The sequence below is a fragment of the Tenrec ecaudatus genome, chromosome 2, assembly GCF_050624435.1.
Source record: "Tenrec ecaudatus isolate mTenEca1 chromosome 2, mTenEca1.hap1, whole genome shotgun sequence".
Classification (NCBI taxonomy): Eukaryota; Metazoa; Chordata; class Mammalia; order Afrosoricida; family Tenrecidae; genus Tenrec; species Tenrec ecaudatus.
Genome location: NC_134531.1, coordinates 303,779,248 through 303,799,941, shown reverse-complemented (window position 1 = coordinate 303,799,941; position 20,694 = coordinate 303,779,248). Strand labels below are relative to the sequence as shown.

The window sequence follows — 20,694 nt, the reverse complement described above, 5'->3', positions numbered from 1 at the left end:
TGTACTTCTGGGGAGTCCACCAGTCTTTGACCAGTAAGCTTAGGCTCTTTCACGATTTTGTTGTTTCACATTCTCTCACTCTATCCAGGACCTTCTCAAGTAATCTTTTACAGAGTGGCTTTCAGTAGTGATGGCCGTACACCATCTAGTTCTTCTGGTCTCAGGTTTACGGTGACTGAGATCTGTTTGTCCTATTATGCAACAATTGTATCCATATGTCTTTTGATTTTGATCAGTCTTCCTTCTTCCAAATGGGGAGAACAGCAGTTGCTCCCCACCTAGCTGCCCACAAGGTTTGCAGACCCTGGTCAATACCCACATAGGATGTACAACATTATCTTTGCGAACGGTGTTAGGTCATTTAATTGTGTCCCTCAAAACTATGGTCCTGAGCCTCCAGGCCCAGCAGCAACTCACCCCCTGAAGGTGTTTGATTATATCTTAAAAGTTTTCAAAACTTTGCTTTGGGGACTTATCCTTGGTAGTTTCTATACATATAAAATTTAGACATTTCCTTCTGCAAAGGAAAAAACTATAGGAATTTTTCATAGGATTGCATTTAAATGTTCATAGGTCAATTTGACCAGGTTTGCCATTTTTGCAACATTAAATACGTATATGTTTAAGATTGTCAAGTCTTCCTGATGAATTGATCATCACATGTCCCGTTGTGTTTTTTATGCTTCTTGCCTGGAAGTCTGTTTTATATCTGATATTATTATAAACACTCCAGGCTTCTTTTTTCATACCGTTTGCATATTATTTTTTTAACTTTATTTTATTTTTTTAAATACTTTTATTGAGGGCTCTTACATCTCTTACCACATTCCATGCATTTATCCAGTGTGTCAAGCACATTTGCACATATGCCGCATCGTCATTTTCAAAGCAGTATCTTCCCACTTGAGCTCCTGATATCAGCTCCCCATTTCTACCCCCTCCCTCCCCCGCCACCCTCATTCACGAACCCTTGATAAGTTATAGATTATTATTTTCATATCTTACATCGTTATCATTCGCCCCTCACCCACTTTTCTGTTATTCGTCCCCCTGGGAGGGGGTTCCACATTGATCCTTGTGATCGAATCCCTCTTTATCCCCCCCCACCTTCCCCTAATCCTCCTGGTATCTCTACTCTCCTGTTGGCCCTGAGGGGTTTATCTGTCCTGGATTCCCTGTGTTTCGGACTCTTATCTGTAGCAGTGTGCATGCTCTGGTCTAATCCGATTTGTAAGGTAGAACTGAGGTCATGATAGTGAGGGGAAGGAAACACCAAAGAACTAGAGGGAAGTTGTGTGTTTCATCGGTGCTATACTACTATACTGAGCCAAACACTGGCTCATCTCTTCCCTGTGAGCTCTCTGTGAGGGAATGTCCAATTGTCTACAGAAGGGCATTGGGTCTCCACTCCATGCGCCTACCCCCACCTCCATTCACCTTGGGTATGGTTTTATTTTGGGTCTTAGATGCCTGATACCTCATCCCATTGATACCTCATGATCACACAGGCTGGAGTGCTTCTTCCACGTGGTCTTTATTGCTTCTTAGCTACATGGCCACTTGTTTATCTTCAAGCCTTTAAGACCCCAAACGCTATATTTTTTGATAGCTAGCCAAACTCAGCTTTCTTCACCACATTTGCTTATGCACCCATTTTGTCTTCAGCGATTATGTTGGGAAGGTGAGCATTCACAGAATGACGGATTGTTAGAACAAAGTATTCTTTTTTTTTTTAACAATTTATTAGGGGCTCATACAATTCTTATCACAGTTCATACATATACATACATCAACTGAATAAAGCACATCTGTACATTCTTTGCCCTAATCATTTTTTCTCTTTTCTTTTTTTACATTTTATTAGGGACTCATACAACTTTTATCACAATCCATACATATACATACATCAATTGTATAAAGCACATCCATACATTCCCTGCCCCAATCATTCTCAAAGCATTTGCTCTCCACTTAAGCCCTTTGCATCAGGTCCTCTTTTTTTTTTTTCCCCTCCTTCCCCTCTCCCCTCACCCTCATGTGCCCTTTGGTAATTTATACATCGTTATTTGAACAAAGTATTCTTGTGTTAAGGGAGTACTTGAGTCGAGGCTCAATGTCCATCTGCAACCTTAATTCTTAACATAGATATGAGTACATAGTTCTATTCCCCTCTTGTTATATATATATTTACATATGTACATGCCTGTATTTAAGCCTCTGTAAATGTCCTTTGCCTCCTTGTTCTTTCTTCTATTTCCTTTTACTTTTCTCTTCTCCTACCATCATGTTCGTCCTTCATTTGGGTTTAGTAATTCCTTGCTGCTACATTGCCCTTGTTTAAGCCCTGCTAGGCATCCTACAACCTTTCCTCCCTTGATTATAGTTCACTTGTTGTTCCCTTGTCCCTGAGTTGGTTAACACCCCTCTTCCTTTCTCCCACTTCCCCTGCTCCCATATCCCCCCGGAACCATTGGTCCCATTCTTTTCATTTCTGAATTATTTATCCCGCCTATCTTATCTTGATAGACATGCAGATACATTAATAAGTGCAAAAACCAGGCAAAGCCAAATAAAGCAACAAAAGAAGTAAAAACCAACAAAACAATAACAACAACCAAAGACAAAAACAAAATAACAATAACAAAAAGAAAGCCACTGACAAAAATGGAAAAGCTTGTAAATAGTTCAAGGTCTGTTTGTTGGCCTTTACGAGTGTTTTCCAGTCGAGTCTGATGGGGTGCCACACTCTGTCTCCCAAGTCTATTTTTGGTGTTCCCCAGGGGATTTCTTACTCTGCTCCCCCTGCTGCTCTGCTACATGCCCTCAGTGCCTCGCCCCAGCGTGATGGGGCCAGACCATGCACTATTCCCACACTGTGCCTCCAGTGCTGTCCCCTATAGTATTACATCTTTTTATAATCTTTTTGTTTCAACCTCTCTGTGTATTTGTATTTAAAATGGTTCTCTTGTAGACTACGTAATGTTTTCTTGCTTTTTGAATAATAGTTCTCTCTCTTTTATTACAGTGATTTGTTCACTTATGTTTTACATAATTTTTGCACTTAAGTCCATAGCTTTACCTTTTCCTCCCCTCTTCTGCATTCTTTTGAGTTATTGAAACAGTTTTAGAATTCCATGTAATTTATTTATTGGGTTTTCAGTTGTATCTCTTTGCATTATTATTTTAGTTGTTGTTCTGGAATTATAATATGCATTCTTAATTTGGTGTGATCTACTTTGAACAAATGTTGTGCCCCTTCAGGTAAAATGTAAGAACCTTGCAATTGAGTTAGTCCATTGTCTATCCCCTCTCATTCTATATACTATTATTATCTTCAATACTACATTTATACACATGATAAATTCCACAGTAATTTTTATATATTTAGGCATATATATTTCAAAGATGAGTAAAAGACACTGTTTTATATTAACCCAAAGTTTTTCATTTCTCTCTTTTCTTCCTGACAATCCTACCTTCCTTTCAGGCAGAAAGACCTCTTTTTATTTTCTCCCTCTCTCTATTTTAAAATCATTTTATTAGATGTTCTTTTTTAAAAAATCATTTTATTGGAAGCTCATACAACTCTTATCACAGTCCATACATGCATCAATTGTGTCAAGCACATTTGTACATTCATTGCCCTCGTCATTCTCAAAACATATGCTCTCCACTTAAGCCCTCGGTATCAGCTCCTCATTACCCCCCCTCCCTCATGAACCCTTGATAATTTACAAATTATTATTTTGTCATGTGTTACATTGTCCAATGTCCCCCTTCACCCACTTTTCTGTTGTCCCCAGGGAGGAGGTTATATGTAGATCCTTACAATTTGTTCCCTATTGGGGGTTCTTATAGCTCTTATCACATTTCATACATGCATCCATTGTCGTGAACACATTTGTACGTATGTTGCCATCATCATTTTCTTTGTTTTTTTTAAATCATTTTAATGGGTGCTCATACCACGCTTATCACAATTCACACATATATCCATTGTGTCAAGCTCATTTGTATATATGTTGCCATCGTCATTCTCAAAACATTTTCTTTCTACTTGAGCCCTTGGTATCAGCTCCTCATTTTACCCCTTCCCCATCTTTTGTATTTTTTACATAGAGGACTAGCTAACTATGAATTCTCATTTTTTGAATACATCTTCATTTGCCTTCATTCTTGAAAGATAGTTTTTTTAGATATAGAATTCTGGGTTGACAGACTTCTTTTTCCTCCAGCAGTTTAAAAGGCATTCAGTTATCTTCTAGCCTTTTGAAAATTTCTTCTTTGACACCCTTCAGGACCAATAATGAGAGTTGTGATACCATGAAGGTAGGGGGAAGGTAGGAGGAGAAGGGGGAGAAAAAGAGGGAACCGATTGTAATGATTGACTTATAGCCCTCCCCCAGGGGGACAAACAGCAGAAACATGGGTAAAGGGAGACAGCTGACAGTGTAAAATATGAAAATAAAAATAATTGATAGATTATCAAGTATTCACAAAGGCAGAAGGGTGGGGAGGGAGGGGAGAAAATGGAGCTCAAGTAGAAAGAAAATGTTTTGGAAATGATGGCACCATATATACAAATGTTCTTGATACAATTGATTATGGATTGTTAAAAGAACTGTTGAAGAGTCGCAATAAAATGATTTATTAAAATAAAGAGCACAAAGCAAAGTCAAAGCCAAAAATACAATTTTTTTCCTTTGACAAAAGCAGTCATAATTTGTATGGTTGTTCTAATTTGTTGTTTCCTACACTGCTTTCAATATTTTATCATTATATTTGGTTCTCAGTGTTTTAACTCCAATGTGCCTATATGTGGCTTTCATTGCATCTATCCTACTTTTCTGTGCTTTTGGTATTTAAAAATTTAAGTCTTTAACAACATTTGGAAATTTCAGGATACTATTTTGTTTAATTTTTTTCTTCCATTCTCTTCCCCTAGAGTCCCCAATATTTATACTTCAGGAGTTTTTGATACTGGTCCACAGGTCACTGAGTCTCTTTTGTTTGTTTTTTTCCTTCTCAATCTTTGGTCTATGTTCTTAAGATCGGTCAATTTCTGTTGCTCATTTTTCAGGTTCACAGACTAGTTCTTTTATTATCTGCAGTTTCCTGGCAGCCAAACAACCACCAAAAGACCTTCACATGAAAAGCAAAATTTCGCTGCTGTGGTGCTGATGCTAGCTCATAACAAGCCTGTGGGTCAGAGTAGAATTGCTCCATTCGGTTTCCCAGGCGGTCACTCTTTGCAGAAGTAGCTGCCGTATCTTGCTCCTGCAGAGTACCCGGTAGGCTTGAACCACTGACCTTCCAGGTAGCAGCCAAGTACCCATCGACTACCAGGGCTCAATAATTTCATGCATTGCATTTTTTAGTTACCAGATTTCTATTTGATTATTTTAAAATAAATTTTAGTTCCTCTGAGATAATCTATTACTTATTCAATGAGAGCTGTTTCTTTTTTTCCCCCACTCTTGAGCTTAGTTTCAGTGGCTGCTTTGAGTTCTTTGCCTGGTGGGTATCACTTCTGGGAAATGTTGAAGTTTGTCTCTATTGCTTACCTTTTCTTTACAGCAGTGGGAAGGGGTCACATTTTTCTGCTTCCTTGTGTGGCTAGCCATTTTGGATCATATATCCACAATCACATTTTGGACTATCTGTTATAGATATTCTAGATTGTATTATATTTCTCCAAAAAGTTTGACATTTAATTTCATTTGGCTGTGGTCAGACACCAACTTCTGTCTCCTTTATGAGGTGGGCAGTAGCTTCAGTTGCTCTGTTGGACTGCTTCACCTTAGCTGCGCTGTTTGGAGCCTGTGTCACTCATTTAATTCAATGGGCAGCCCTTTAGGCCGACGTAGGCAGGTTTTTATATCCAGAATGTAGGGTAGTCCCCTTTTACCTTTCACCTTCTTAGGACTCCCCTTCTTATTTCTGAGTTCCCAAGAAATGCTGCCCTTTGATTCTACTCGCCAGTAAGCAGGTGGGTTGCTTTGACCATTGTTAGTAGGACCACCTGGAACCTGCTCTCAGGCTAACAGCCACAGTGAACTCCAAGTACTCTTCCTTTCAACATTTTATACAATAAAATGTTAACTTTATTTTTTGCCTACTTGTGGTCACTTTCCATTGCTTTTAGGTGGTTGTGTTTTCTCAATTTTGTCTACAGTTCCTAATTATGAAAAATTTGATCTGATAGAAATAGCTCTTTCAGGATGTAGGAAGCCTTGTAGGTCTTGATCAAGGGTAATGTAACCAAGAGGAATTACTGAAACCCAAATGAAGGGTAACCATGATAGTGGGAGGAGAGGAAAGTTAAAGGAAATAGAGGAAAGATCTAGGAGGCAAAGGGTATTTGTAAGGGGTCTAAATACAGGCATGTACATATGCAAATATGGTTATATATGAGGATAGGAAAATAGATCTATGTGCATATATTTGTAGGTTTAGTATTCCAGTAGCAGATGGACATTGAGTATCCTCTCAAGTACTCCCTCAATACAAGAATACTTTGTTCTATTAAGCTGGCATTCTGTGATGCTCACCTTCCCAACACAATCACTGAAGACAAAGCAGGAGCATAGGAGCATAAGCAAATGTGGTGAAGAAATCTGATGGAGCCTGGCTATCAAAAGATATAGCGTCTAGGGTCTTAAAGACTTGAAGGTAAACAAGCGGCCATCTAGCTCAGAAGCAACAAAGCCCACATGGAAGAAGCCCATCAGCCTGTGTGATCACGAGGTACTGAAGGAATCTGTTATCAGGCATCAAAGAACAAAAAATCATATCATTGTGTGCTCACCTTCCTGATTTGATTGCTGAAGACAAATGGGTGCATAAGCAAATGTGGTGAAGAAGGCTGATGGTGCCTGGTTATCCAAAGATACAGCATCTGGGGTCATAAAAGCTTGAAGGTAAATAAGCAGTCATCTAGTTCGGAAGCAACAAAGCCCACATGGAAGAAGCTCATCAGTCTGTGTGATCATGAGGTGTTGAAGGAATCAGGGATAAGGCATCAAAGAACAAAAAATCAAATTTATTGTGAATAGGGGAAGTGCAGATTAGGGACCCAAGACCCATCTGTAAGCAACTGGACATCCTCTTGGGGGGGAGACGAGCCAGTCAGAGTGCAGCGTAGCAAGAATGAAACATACAACTTTCCTCTAGTTCCTAAATGCTTCCCTCCCTCTCTCTACCCCACTATCATGATCCCAATTCTACCTTAAAAATCCGGCTAGACCAAAGGATGTACACTGGTACAGATAAGAACTGGAAACACAGGGAATCCACAATAGATGATCCCTTCAGGATCAGTGCTGAGAGTGGTGATACCAACAGGGTGGAGGGAGGGTGGGGTGGGAAGGGGGGACCAATTACAAGGATCTACATATAACCTCCTCCCTGGGGGACAGACAACAGAAAAGTGAGTGAAGGGAGATTCTGGACAATATACGAAATGATAATAATTTATAAATTATCAAGGGTTCATGAAGGAGGCGGGAAGTGGGGAGGAAGAGGGGAAAAATGAGCTGATACCAAGGGCTCAAGTAGAAAGCAAATGTTTTGATAATGTTGATGGCAACAATTATACAAATGTCCTTGACACAATGTAAGGATCGTGATGAGTTGTACAAATCCCTAATAAAATGATTAAAAAACAAAAAAGAAATTGTTCTTTCTTTTTGTGTTGGGCTGCTAACTATGAGGTCAGCAATTCAAAACCACCAGCTCTTCCAAGGAAGAAAGACCAGGCTTTCTACTCCTGTAAAGAGTTACAATCTTGGAAACCCACTGGAGCAGTTCTACTCTGTCTAATAGGACCACTCTGCGTCAGAATCAGTTCGATGGCCCTGAATGTTGAGTTCTTTGAAGCACATTTTTTCAGTGTGATTTTCCCAAGCCACTCATGTTATTATCTGCTCCTGCCACTTAATTCAGCTCACTTTAACCTCTCTGTTTAAATATATATATATATAGTCTTGTATGTGTTTTATTAGATTGATTTCTCCGTGTATTTTGATGCCCTTTCTTTTTGTGGTTTTTGTTTGTATGTAAAAGAACAATTTACAATTAATTTTCTGAATACTGACCTTAGATATAGTGAATTTACTAAACTCAATCATTAATTCTAATATTTAGTGTAAATTTTTGAAATGTCTAGCTCTAAATTATAGCACTTGAGAACAGTAACTGTTTTAACCGTTTGCTTTCTAATCCTTATACTTTGTCTTCCTTTCTTTTGTCTGCTGCTCTCTTTGGGAGTATAAATGGCAAGTGTCCGTATGTTTTTCCCAGTCTCAGAGGGAAAGTTTTCAATATTTTAACATTTATAGTGTTTGTTGTAGAGTTTTTTCATAGGCACCTTTATCAGGTTAAGGAGTTTCTTTCCATGAAGAATTTTTTGATCATGTGTTTTTGAAATCTTGAATGAATGTAGAAAATTACCGTATGGCCTCATTGTGCTCTTAAGATGACCATGTGGCATTTCTCTTTTGCTTTGTTCGTGTGGATTACCTGTTGGCTTCCAAATGTGAAGTCCCACATGTTTTTCTTGAGTAAATCAAATTGGGAAGTTCTGTATTATTCTTTCTATATATTACTGGATTTGCTTTGTTTTTTGGAGGCCTATTTTTAACTGTCACCCACTCACCACCTCTCTGGCACAATCGTCGGTTTGAGAGATTAATTCAAAACACTCCTTAGATTCTGAGACTTCTTCATCTTGCATTTGTATCGAGTGAAAAAGCAACACATCAATTCTTTCCCACAAAACATCCCCGGACATTGATTGCACACCACCTGCAAAACCCGCAGCCCCGCTTTTCTAGTCCCTGGAGCAGATTTCATTGGGCGGTCGCCGGTGGGCTGTGCGAGGTGGGGGTGCCATCTGTGTAGTTGGTCTTATGTCTTCATGTCGGCCCTTGGGAAGAAGTCTGTGATAAAGTGCCGTGTCACCACTGGAATGGAGGTAACCACATCAATTATTTGTGATGCAGATCCATCTGTTTGACATTGATGTTCCTGGAAAAATTACCTTTCAAGAATCTAAAACGTTGAGTCCTGGTGACAGTTTCTCCACATTTGATACTCGTACGTACCAGATAAGTTTGCTACCTTTAGCAGCCTTAGTAGAAAGTACCCCCTTTCTTTTTCTCTTAAGGTGCACGGCCCGCCCCCATCCCCTACCCCCACCCTCCCACCTCCACCAACCCCTGGCCAATGTCTGTACTTCACCTGACAGACCAAGTTGAATGGAGGGCAAGGTTTGGACATGGTCTTCCGTTCTCATTTGGTCACAGCCTTCCCGTAGTGGGTCAGCTTACCCATTTAGGTAAGCATTCCATTACAATGAGTTTCTCATCCGTGTTCTGATATATGTGATATCTTTCTGAGATGAAGTCTGAGTGGGTGAGCTTATGTGCTGTCCCCAACGATGGGTCCTGTGTTAACTCCTGCCTGTTGCTCTTTCTATTTTGTGAGAACTTAACTTTTCACTTGTGTTTTTCTGTTTGCAAAACAGCGTTCTGCAAAGTGGGCCTGGGCATCTGTTACGACATCCGGTTTGCAGAGCTTGCACAGATCTACACACAGAGAGGTGAGCAGGCGCACGGTTGTGTTTCTGGCATAGTTGCATGGGAAGTTGGTTCCTGCTTGGTCTCTGATGGGTGGCGAGAGCCCTTAGTCAAAAAGGCATAGCAATTGGAAGGTTTTAATCACACCTCCAGCCCCTTCACACCTCCCCACTCTGCTTCCCATTTCTGCTGGGTGTGCATGACAGGGTTTTCTGGGTGGTGTGTAACACACTGGGGGCTGAGGCAAGAGTCATGCCTGGTCCACCCTTGGAGCCCTTGTGCTACTGTTTGGAAAGATAGAGTTGGATGGAACCCAATGAAAATGAAGAGCTTGTCTGTATGCTTATGGATTTTGCTGCATATAGCCCCTGACCATGGGGAATGTGCTATCAGTGGGAATGTGGTCCAGGCAAGCAGAGGTGACCTCATGGCCTGTGGGAGCTCCAAGCCAAGTCATAAGTTCTGGGTTCTGATTCCAACTCTACCTCATGATTCACACAATAGCATTGGATAAATTCTTTTAATTTCTAGAGCAGTTATTCTCCGATTCTTCATTGAAATGTAATGAAGACTAAAGAGGAAGAACTTCCCCCACTATCATGATCCCAGTTCTACCTTACAAATCTGGCTAGACCAGAGGATGTTGACTGGTACAGAAGGAACTGAAAACACAGGGAATCCTGGGCAGATGGACCCCTCAGGACCAGTGCTGAGAGTGGCGATACTAGGAGGTTGGAGGGAGGCTAGGGTAGAAAGGGGGAACTGATTACCAGGATCTACGTATAACTTTCTCCATGTGGGATGGACAAAAGAAAAGTGGGTGAAGGGAGATGCCGGAGAGTGTAAGACATGACAAAATAATAAATTATCAAGGGTTCATGAGGGAGGGAGTTGAAAAATGAGCTGATACCAAGGGCTCAAGTAGAAAGCAAATATTTTGAGAATGATGATGGCAACATACTTGCAAATGTGCTTGACATAATGGGTGTATGTATGGATTGTGATAAGAGTTGTAGGAGCCCCAATAAAATGATTAAAAAAACAATTAGCAAAAAATGGAAGAACTTATAAAGTGTCTGCATGGTGCTCAGCAAATATCAGCATCTCTGCTAGACTGCCACGGCTACCTCCAGTTCTATTCTCCCTTAGAAAAAATAAATGGATCCATAGCTGCCTGGTCAGCAAAGGTGCATGGGATCTGAGGCTGCTAGTCTAGGTTGAGTCTCAGCAGGAAGCATCAGACACCAACCCTGCCCCTAAGTTCAGTTGCAAAGCAATACAGAGCACGCTCGTTGCTCGTGTGGTGCTGACTGGATGTTGGTTAGAGCAATCGGACCATTCTACTCTCCTTTGTTAAGCAAAGTCACCCTATGTTGGGACTTCTGCCCTCCATACCACTTTTTGTGGGTGTCTGTGTGTGTCTTATGCGTGTGTCTTTAAAGGGATCCACTCCACATCCTAATGCTGCTGACACTGACATGGCTAAAGTTTTTTCTGCTTGGGAAAGTTTGAGTTTGATCCTGAGTGAGAAGCCAGGGACAAGTGAGGTTGAGGGCCATCTTCATCCACTATCCTTTGACCTTCTTTCTCCAAGGCTGCCAGCTGCTGGTATACCCTGGTGCTTTTAATTTGACCACTGGACCAGCCCACTGGGAGTTGCTTCAGCGAGGCCGGTAAGCAATGGATGTCTCCAAGGATCTCAGTGTCTCTTCTTTGAGTTAAAAAAAATCTCCCGTTTGGTGGAAGTCCCAGTGTTCCCAGTGTGGAATGCTGCCCCTGAGGCAGGATGAGCCTGAAAAGGGAGGGGCCTGCTGAGAGGCTGCTGCTCTGGGGCAGCGGCTCCTCAGAAGCCATGGCTCTCCCCATGGAGGTGGGGCTGCTGCAGTGCATTCGCGGTGCCTTGCTTGGTTTTGTGTTCTATGAGTTCATATTCGTTGATGGCGTCAGCTTCTGTGATTAGGTGTGGGCTGGAGTCTCTGAGAAAATCCCCAGCCTCTTTTGCAGAAATTTAAATCCGTGTCACTTGCTCGCTCAGGGGGAGGCCCGGGAGTGTAAAGGTTACGTGCTGGGCTGCTGACACTGCAAGGGCGGTGGTTCAGAACCACGAGCCCTCTGCAGGAGAAAGACAGGGCGTCCTACTCCGGTAAAGAGTTACAGGCTCCGAAGCTCCTAAGGGCAGTTCTAGCCTGTGCTGTCGGGTCTCTGGACCTTTATGCGGTAGAGGCGAAAAAGCTTTCCGTGCAGCATTGACTCAGTGCGTTTTACTTGTTCAGGGCTCCAGGACCCCTGTGGACAGCAAAGTCTGTGGCTGCTCTAGTTCTTTCCATAAATGGCCTTGTGCTATGTCATCCGTGCACACCCCTGTGTACACGGTCACTCAGCTCCAGAGCCTGTGTACTACCTAGTCCAATGCAAAGAGCACTCTTGGCTCCCTCTTAGCCTTTGAGGGATTGCTTTGACCACCTAATGGCTTTTCAGAAGCCCTGTTTTACAGAAACAGGGTGCACACAGGACAAGTCGGGGTGTGAGGGGAGCAGTGCTCAAGCAGCAGGTGTGCAGGAAAGACTGGGGAGCTGTGAGATGACAGGCAGCTGGTCTGCAGCATGACTCCTGCATAGCACTGCATTCACCCAGACGCAGTGTGGGGCTGGGCATGAAGCAAATTCGAAATTTGTTTTGTGGAACTTGCTGAAGTTGTTTCCCCATTATGGTAAGTTGGTTGAATCTGTGGATGTGGAGCCCACAGATACAGAGGGCCAATTGTTCTTACATGAAGCTTACTAATTTTCAGTGCAGTGAATTTTAAGCTGTGTTTTCCCCTACCACCAAGATCAGCCTGTAGGATATTTGCATTCTCCCAGGATGCTCTCTTTTGTCCCTTCCAAGTCAATTCCCTCCTCTCCCTTCCCACTTCTTGATCTGATGGTAATTATTGACGGAGGCAAATAGAGAGGTGTTTGGCTGATTCTATGAATAAAAAGTGTTTAGTCAGAAGCAAGAAAAACAGGAGATGTGGGGTGACTTAATCAAGCCCTGGGCCTGTTGGCACAGTGGTCATGGGTCAGGCTGTGAGCTACAAGGTCACCACCAGCTGCCCCCTGGGGAATGAGGGGGATTTGTGCTCCCGCAAAGTAACATTCTTGGAAAATGTGGTGCAGTTCCACCCTGTCTGAGAGGCTCGCTTGGAGTTGGCATCGGGATGATGGCAGTGAGTTTGTGGGGCTTTTTGGATCAGGCTTTCAGGTGAGGTGGGTTGGTATACCTGGGCTCCTACCTGCAATTCCTGTCTAATTTGAGTCTTGGCAGTATCATGTGGCCATTTCTGCAATGTGTACAGTCTCCACATGGCACACCTGGTCTCCCTACCCACCTGAGGTGCTGCCACTGCGTCTCTTCAATGGCACTATGGCCATTGTGGGCTGATGGGTTATTGTTGTGTGGGCTGCCAGCAGCACCTCTGCCTCTACCCAGTAAGGGCCCTGAAGCAGCTCCTAGTTGTGACAGTCAGAAGGTCTCAGGCATCGCCAAGTGTTCCCTTCGGGACACATGATCCCCAGGTGCAAGCCCCACTTATTTGTGCATAAGACACTATGTGAAGAGAGCATTCCGTGGCTTTGACCTTTCCCTCCAGACTTTCCCTCCAACCTGTCCTGCCCTATTTTTTTTAAAAAAAATAAGGACCCATTATATTTGGAATTGGAAATCTATAACATATATTTACTTTTTTTCCCCTGTCTTTTGACAACAGGGCCGTTGATAATCAGGTGTATGTGGCCACAGCGTCTCCTGCCCGGGATGACAAAGCCTCCTACGTGGCCTGGGGACACAGCACTGTGGTGAATCCATGGTGAGTGGCTAAAGGGGGGCTGGATCCTACCACCAGCCCCCATCCCATTTCCCATGTCCTGTGAGAGCGGTTCTCCTTTTTGTCCCAACAGTTTTATTGGCATATAATTCAAAAATTGTACAATTTAGTAGTTCAGTTGCATTAAGAAGACTTGTATAGTCATCACCACAATCAATCCGAAAACATTTTATTCATTCTTATACTCATCCCTATTAGCTCCCATCCTCCCAGCTCCCACCTCCCCCACCACACCCCCAAGAAACCATTGATCCAGTTACTGTGTCTATACATTTACCTATGCTGGATTACATATACAGAAAAACATTTTTTTAAAAAGAACAAAGTAAATCAGAAAAACTTCTATCAAAAAGAACCACAAAATAGAAATTAAAACAAATTTAAAATGAGCCCCCAACGGGAGATCAAATGATGAGGTGTTAAATTCTAACCGCCCTGCATCTGCAGTCACCCACTTTGCAATGCCTTCTGAAGGACAGCAAGGCTATTGTGAGAGTGGCCCTTTACCCTTCCTCTGGGAAGCCCCGTGGGAACAAAGTCATCCTGTTCTGGGTAAGTGCATGGCCTTTGCTCTCTTTGGAATGCCTAGGTGGCTTCACTGACTGTCAGACTTGGATCAGATCCGGGACTCAAGACAGCAGTGACGGGTGGGTGGTTTGGGTCAGAGAGGTTTCCAAACCCTTGACTATTGGTTAACAATGAAAGGTGATTGGTTCAAGGGCAGGAATTAATTCCAGGGAGAGGACTTTGCTCGCAGCACAACGATTAGAAGAAGGGAGTCTGTTTGGGGAACTATGACCCTGTCCTGTGAAAGGGGTAAAGTATTTTAGCTCTCCATGAAACCAGAACGTAAGTCTGCTCAGATTCACACGCAGGTCACATACATAAAAGTCACATCCGCTTTGGTACAAAGGGGCCCTCATGGCACAATGGTTACAAGTTGGGTTACTAACTGCAAGGTGAGAAGTTCGAAACCACCAGCCACACGACAGGAGAAAGACGAGCGAGGCTTTCTACTCCTGTAGAGGGTAACAGTATCAGAAACCCACAGGGACAGGTCTACCTTGTCATGCAGGGCGGCTGTGAGTCAGAATGGCTCGAGGGCAGTGGGTTCTCTTCATTGTTGTCATTGGCACAGTTGACAAACAGGAGGCCCCGGGTGGTGCAGACCATTGGAGGTGTGAGGTAGCCAGAGGTTCCTTGGAAGAAAGGCCTGGTGATCTGCTTCCGAGAAATCCACACTGACAGCCATGCGGAGCACCGTGCTCCTCCGTGTGGGCTGCTCTAAGCTGGGATCCACAGACCAGGCAGCGGATGCTTTTTACCTTCTGCCCGCTCTGTGTGGACACCGAGTGTGTGTCTCAGAGGAAGCCCTGGAAGACGGGCCACGTGTGGTGGCTCACTGATGGCCCTCCACATTAGGATTAACGGCTGTGGGAAGAGCTGAAGTATTAAGGTGGTGTGGGAACTGCCCCACACTTGATCTGAGCCTCTCCATCCACCTGTTAGTGATAGCCCTCCTGGCCTCTGGCTTTTGGGCCTCCTGCTGATTTCCCTGGAGAATTCTGTTCCCAACCCAACTGGCTGCTCTGAAATACAACAGTGTATAGGGTTTACCTTTATTTATTCCTATTCAGAAGTCCTCTGACTTATGATGATGTTAGCTAGAGAGGGTGCCTGGGGTTGCTGATGAATGAATTGGTCTTTGAAGGCCAGGAAAGAACTAGAAACCAATGGAAAATGATTTTGTTAAGTGGCAACTGTGCCAGATGTTTAAGTCAAGCTACTCTGTGTGTTTTGTGCTTTGGAGAAATTTCATTTCACCAGGTATGTATTTGAACCCCTGCTCTAAGCCAGAAGATTAAGCACTGGCAATTGTTTTGCACCCAAGCCTTATCTTGGATTTATGGGAGTATGTACTAATGAGGGGCTCCTGCCAGGGTCTGCTCCCTCACCACTTCCACCGAGAACCGCCCCCCCTCTCCCCGCCAGGTTGAAATCTTCCCCTCGGATCTTAAACAGAAACTGGCTACAAGTCCAGAGGTTCAAAGCACAAAGTCTGAGATTCAAGCTGATCTGAGCCCCACCCTGTCCTGCTTCACTGTTGCCAGGGTGGATTGCAGCCTGGAGGTGGGAAGGAGGTCCAGACAGCCCGGTAAAGGGATTTCCCTGAGCCACACTCACTTGCCGACTGGCTCTGTTCCCAGAAGCCTACTGTCATGCACTACAGTTTACAACATGAACACCGTGATGTTCTCACTAAATTCTCCCAGCGCTCTTCTTTCCACTGCGCAGAGTAGGAAGGGGACACTCCAGACAACTTACATCAGCTTCACCCAACTAATTAAGTGCTAGCACAGGTATTTATACCTCTACCATATCGTTTTAAAGGAGCCCTCATAGTGTAGCAGTTCCATGTTAGGCTGCTAACCAGAAGGTCAGCGGTTCGAAACTACCAGCCGCTCTGAGGGAGAAAGACTAGGCTTTCTGTTCTCATGAAGAGTTACATCTCAAAAACCCACAAGGGCAGTTCTACCCTGACTGACCGGGTTGCTACGAGTCGGAGTCGACTCGATGGCAGTGAGTCTGGCTTTTCTTTTCATAGTTTTAAATCTCAGATACTCAGACCCGAGAACTAGAAAGATGAGACTCACAGAGCCACTTATCTCTCCACCCTTCAATTAACCCCACATGTGTTTATCAGCCAGGTTGGCACAATAAACTTTAACTATCTCAGCCCCAAATAAGCTTCCAACTCCCAACCATGAAAGTGAGGTCATTTTGGATCCATCATTCTCACTTAATGCATGCCAAGCAAGTTAGACAGAAGTATGTACACAGGTAAAGATAAGACGTACGAAGAGCTCAGGACACATGCAATTCAGGAACAGGAATGGGAGTAGTGATACCATGAGGGCAGGGGGAATGTGGAGAGAGGATGGGAGGAAAGGGGAACCTATCATGATGATTGACACACAAAGGCACCCCCTCCCCAGGAGGGGAACAAACAACAGAAACCATGGGGGAAGAGAGCGGTCAATGTAAGATATGAAAATCATATTAATTGATCAAGGGGCCATTGTGTGAGGGGAAGGGAGGGTGGGAAAGAGGAGCTGACTCCAAGGGTTCAAGCTGATACCAAGGGCTCAAGTAGAAAAAATGTTTTAAGAATGATGATTGCAACAAATGTACAAATGTGCTTGACACAATGAATGCATGTATGTATTATGATAAGAGTTGTATGAGCCCCTAATGAAATGATTTTAAAAATTGAAAAAAATAGATATCTAGAAAATAATTATGGCAACATATCTACAAATATGCTTGATACACTTGATATACGGATTGTTATATGAGCTGTAAGAGCCCTCAATAAAATGTTAAAAAAAATCTCAGATACTCTCTCCTTTTCCCTGTGGGATGTGGAGGAAAGCCAGAGAGGAATCTTTGCTCTCAGCAACCGTGAGCGAGTCCACTCATTCGGCCCTGCATCTTCTTGCAGGGGGGAGGTCGTAGCCAAAGCTGGCAGTGAAGAAGCAGTCGTGTACTCAGACATCGGTAAGAGGCGCCTGCTCACTTTAGGACTTTGGGGTCCCTGTTGAGTGGAGGCTAACAACCATAATTGCAAAGGGCCTGCCATTTGGTGGGGCATCTCGGGCCCCTTGTCATTCATCTTCCAGAATGTTCTAGAGCCCAACCCTCCAGCCAAGCCCTGGGGGCTGTGGCTCAGTTGAAGTGTCCTCAGTACCTAGTGCAGTGACTCGAGAGCCATCTGTGCCTCTGGGGGGCCTGTACTGCTGAGATGCTTGCTTAGACCTGGGCGTCCTTTGCATTGGCGAAGAAATTTGTCTACCCAATGAGGCGTTCTCTCATACTAATTTGGCGTTTTCCTGATTTTGCAGATCTGAAGAAGCTGGCTGAGGTACGCCAGCAGATCCCCATTTTCAGCCAGAAGCGACTGGACCTTTATGCGGTAGAGGCGAAAAAGCTGTAGCGCTTGGTTTCCAATGGATCGTAGAACATAATGTGATGCTGCAAGTTGCTGAAGCTCCCTGCTAACTCTGTCACTCTCCCCTCTTTAAGCATCTCCTCCTTTTCTTTCCCTGGGGGCTTTCTGGAGATGTGATGGCCTCAACCCCAAACCCAAAGCCATCAAGCCAATTTCAACTCATACCAACTCAGTATGACAGGGCAGGACGGCCTGGTGGGTTGCTAGGCTGTAATCGTCACCCACACAACTAAACTGATGGAGCAAAACAGTAACATTTTCATTAGCAGCCAATTACTTAGCCACTGTGTTACCAGGGATCCTGTGATACAGTATCAGCATATATTAAACAGTTACATTTATAATCTCATTAAAGGAGTCAGGCAGGCGTTGAAGAGTGAGAGGAGCAGGGCAGCCTCTAATCTTCCATACTTCCCTTGCCTCAAAGCAGTAGGTGAAAGTTGCAGACCTTGGTGTCCTGGTGGCTGATTCCCCAGAAGCAGCTCTCTTTGTATCACGAATCTCTCCCGGGCCTTGCTGGGGTCAGAACCCATCACCCGAAAAACTTGGTCTGATGCCACTCTTCCCAGCACTACCTTCAAAATGCCTTTTTTGTTTTACCCATGGGAACCAAGAGGATGGGTCCCAGGTACAGGCCAGAGGAAGGGGCAGCCCACTCCCCCAGTATCCATTGGAAAAGGACTAATGAGCCCACTCCACTCTCTCCTGGTGCTGGGGGCGGAGTTTGGGGCAGAAAGGCAGTGGCAGCACTGGGAGAAGGCAGCTCGCTGTGGATGAATGCCTGCAGAGGACTTGCTGGAGAGGGCGAGTGTTAGAGGAGTCCATCGTCGCCTGCTTTCCTCCCCTGTGACATCTTTCAGCCCCACAGAGAGAGGCAAGATCTTAGCCTTTTTAATATTCCTCTGCATTCGTACTTCTTGAACCTGTTAGTGTTGGGATTCTTCTGTGCTGATATTCAAAACTAAGAAGTACCCCAGCAAAAAGATAAGGGCAGACCTAAAAATTAAGGGCCCCAACTAACTGTTGTTTATGTGCATTATAGCTAGCAGTGTTTAACAGCCAGTTGCCCAAGAAAATAGCCTGACTTCTAGTAGCATACGCCAGTTTCCATGGCGTAGATACTTCCATTATGAGATCCACTTTAGGTTATCAAAATGACATCTTTAAGCACGGACATATGAATAGATGCCTACCCTCGACTCTGTGAGCTGATGAAATTCTGCTCCAGTGACACATTAACCACGGTTTCATTTTTAGATATTTGCCATGTTGGGAAGTACAATATATCTGTGCACACATCATTAGATTCAAGCCTGGTGATGGGGTCAGGGGTCATTTAATCTCTGGAGACCAGCATTAAATCTGTGTAATCGTTACACAATGTTAAAAAACAAATGACTTTACTCCTGTTCAGTGTGGTAAAGTTTGACTTCCGTATACATCCATGAAACCAGTACATTTCAAGATACTGAACATAGCCACCAGCCCCAGGCATTTCTTTGCGGTCCCTCTGCTCCTCTCATCCCAGTCACTGGTCTGCTCTGTCATTGTAGATTAGGATGCACTTTCTAGAATGCTGCATAACTGGCATCAAATGCACAGCTGACAGTGTGTGCTCTTCATCTGCTTTCAGCCTCACAACTTGGAAATTGAACTACATTATGTACATTTACACCTTTTTTTATTACGAATCGGTGTCCTGTTCAATGGATACATCACATTTTGGTTATCAGTTCACATTGTCTTTCCAAATTTTGGCATTACAAATAAAGTTTCTAGGAGCAGTTGAGTCCGAGTCTTTCATGTCTCTGTAGTAAACACCGAGGTGGCGATGTCGGGAGTCCTAAGGCACATGTGTGGTCATCTGTCAAAGTCTCTCAAGGTTTATGTGCCGTTTCCTGCGGCCACAAGCAGTCTGCCAAGTCCCGCTGCACAGTGTCCTCATCAACATTTGTTATAGGCAGTCTCTTTAATTTTGGCGATTTTCGCTGGAGTATAATATTACTTCATTGTTCTAATCATTTTATTGGGAGCTCTTCCAGATGTTATGACAATCCATAATTCAATTAGATGAAGCATAATTGTATAATTGCTGCCACCATCATTTTCAAAACATTTTCTTTCTTCTTGAACTCTTGGATATCAGTCCCCATTTATCCCATCCCTCCCCCCAGTAATCTATCTATTTATCTATCTATCTATCTATCTATCTATCTATCTATCTATCTATCTATCTATCTATCTATCTATCTATGTAGTTGTATCTTACACCATACAGTGTATCCATCGCTTACAGTTCTGTTATTCGTTCCCCCTCAAGTGGGATTATGCAGTCATCATTGCTATTGGTTCCCCCTTCCCCCTCGCCCCCTTCTCTTCCTGTACCCTCAGGGAATCATTACTTCTGTACTGCTTCTGAAGGGTGTATCTATCTTGGATTTCAAGCACGGAATGAACTTAATTATGCAAATGAACACGCACAGTTCTCAGGATTAATGAGGTAAAACTAAGATCATAATAGGGGAGGAAATAGTAAAGAACTGAAGAATAGTTATGTGATTCATCAGTGCTGTGCTGCACCTTGGATATATCATCCCTTCCATGTGGCGCTTCCATGAGGGACTGTCCAATTATCATACAGATGGGCTTTTGGTCTTTGTTTACACTCCACGTCTATTTGATTGCTTTCTTTTTAAATTTCTGATAACCTATTCTTGTCAACATCTAATAATCTCACAGCTGGTATGCTTCTTCCATGTGGGGTCTCTTGCTTCTCAGCTAGATGGCCACTTATTTACCTTCAAGCCTTTAAGACCCCAGACACTTTTTCTTTTGATAGCCAGGCACCATCAGCTTTCTTCAGCACATTTGCTTATGCACCCATTTTGTCTTCAGTGATCATGTCCAGTGTCACACACTAGATGAAGGGTCATTTTATATTATTTTCCCATATTCTTACTGGGTTATTCTCATGAGTAGCAATAATCGTTATATATTAAGTATAAATCTTACATACACATTTTGTCAATATTTTCCCCTAACTAAAGATTTTGATCAATTTTAAAAGGCATATTTTGAAGAGCAAAGGTTTTTCATTTTGATGACAATTTTTCTTCTTTTGAACTTCCCACTTTTTAAAAAATGATTTTATTGGGGGCTCATACAACTCTTACCACAATCCATACATCCATTGAATCAGGCGTGTTTGTAGATATGTTACCCTCATTCTTTTCTAGACATTT

At 43.3% G+C, this 20,694-nt stretch overlaps 1 protein-coding gene across 1 annotated transcript in view; it reads left to right on the top strand.

The window, feature by feature from the left end:
• The window catches only part of NIT2 (nitrilase family member 2), a 36,339-nt gene extending 17,106 nt beyond the window's left edge, over positions 1 to 19,233 (top strand). Inside the window, exons 5-10 of the mRNA XM_075542636.1 lie at positions 9,003 to 9,096; positions 9,527 to 9,601; positions 11,173 to 11,251; positions 13,327 to 13,425; positions 16,946 to 17,001; positions 17,346 to 19,233. Of these exons, the coding sequence (XP_075398751.1) occupies positions 9,003 to 9,096; positions 9,527 to 9,601; positions 11,173 to 11,251; positions 13,327 to 13,425; positions 16,946 to 17,001; positions 17,346 to 17,437 (495 nt within the window). The 3' untranslated portion in view covers positions 17,438 to 19,233. The remainder of the gene's footprint in view (positions 1 to 9,002; positions 9,097 to 9,526; positions 9,602 to 11,172; positions 11,252 to 13,326; positions 13,426 to 16,945; positions 17,002 to 17,345) is intronic.
• The last annotated feature ends 1,461 nt before the right edge of the window (positions 19,234 to 20,694 follow it).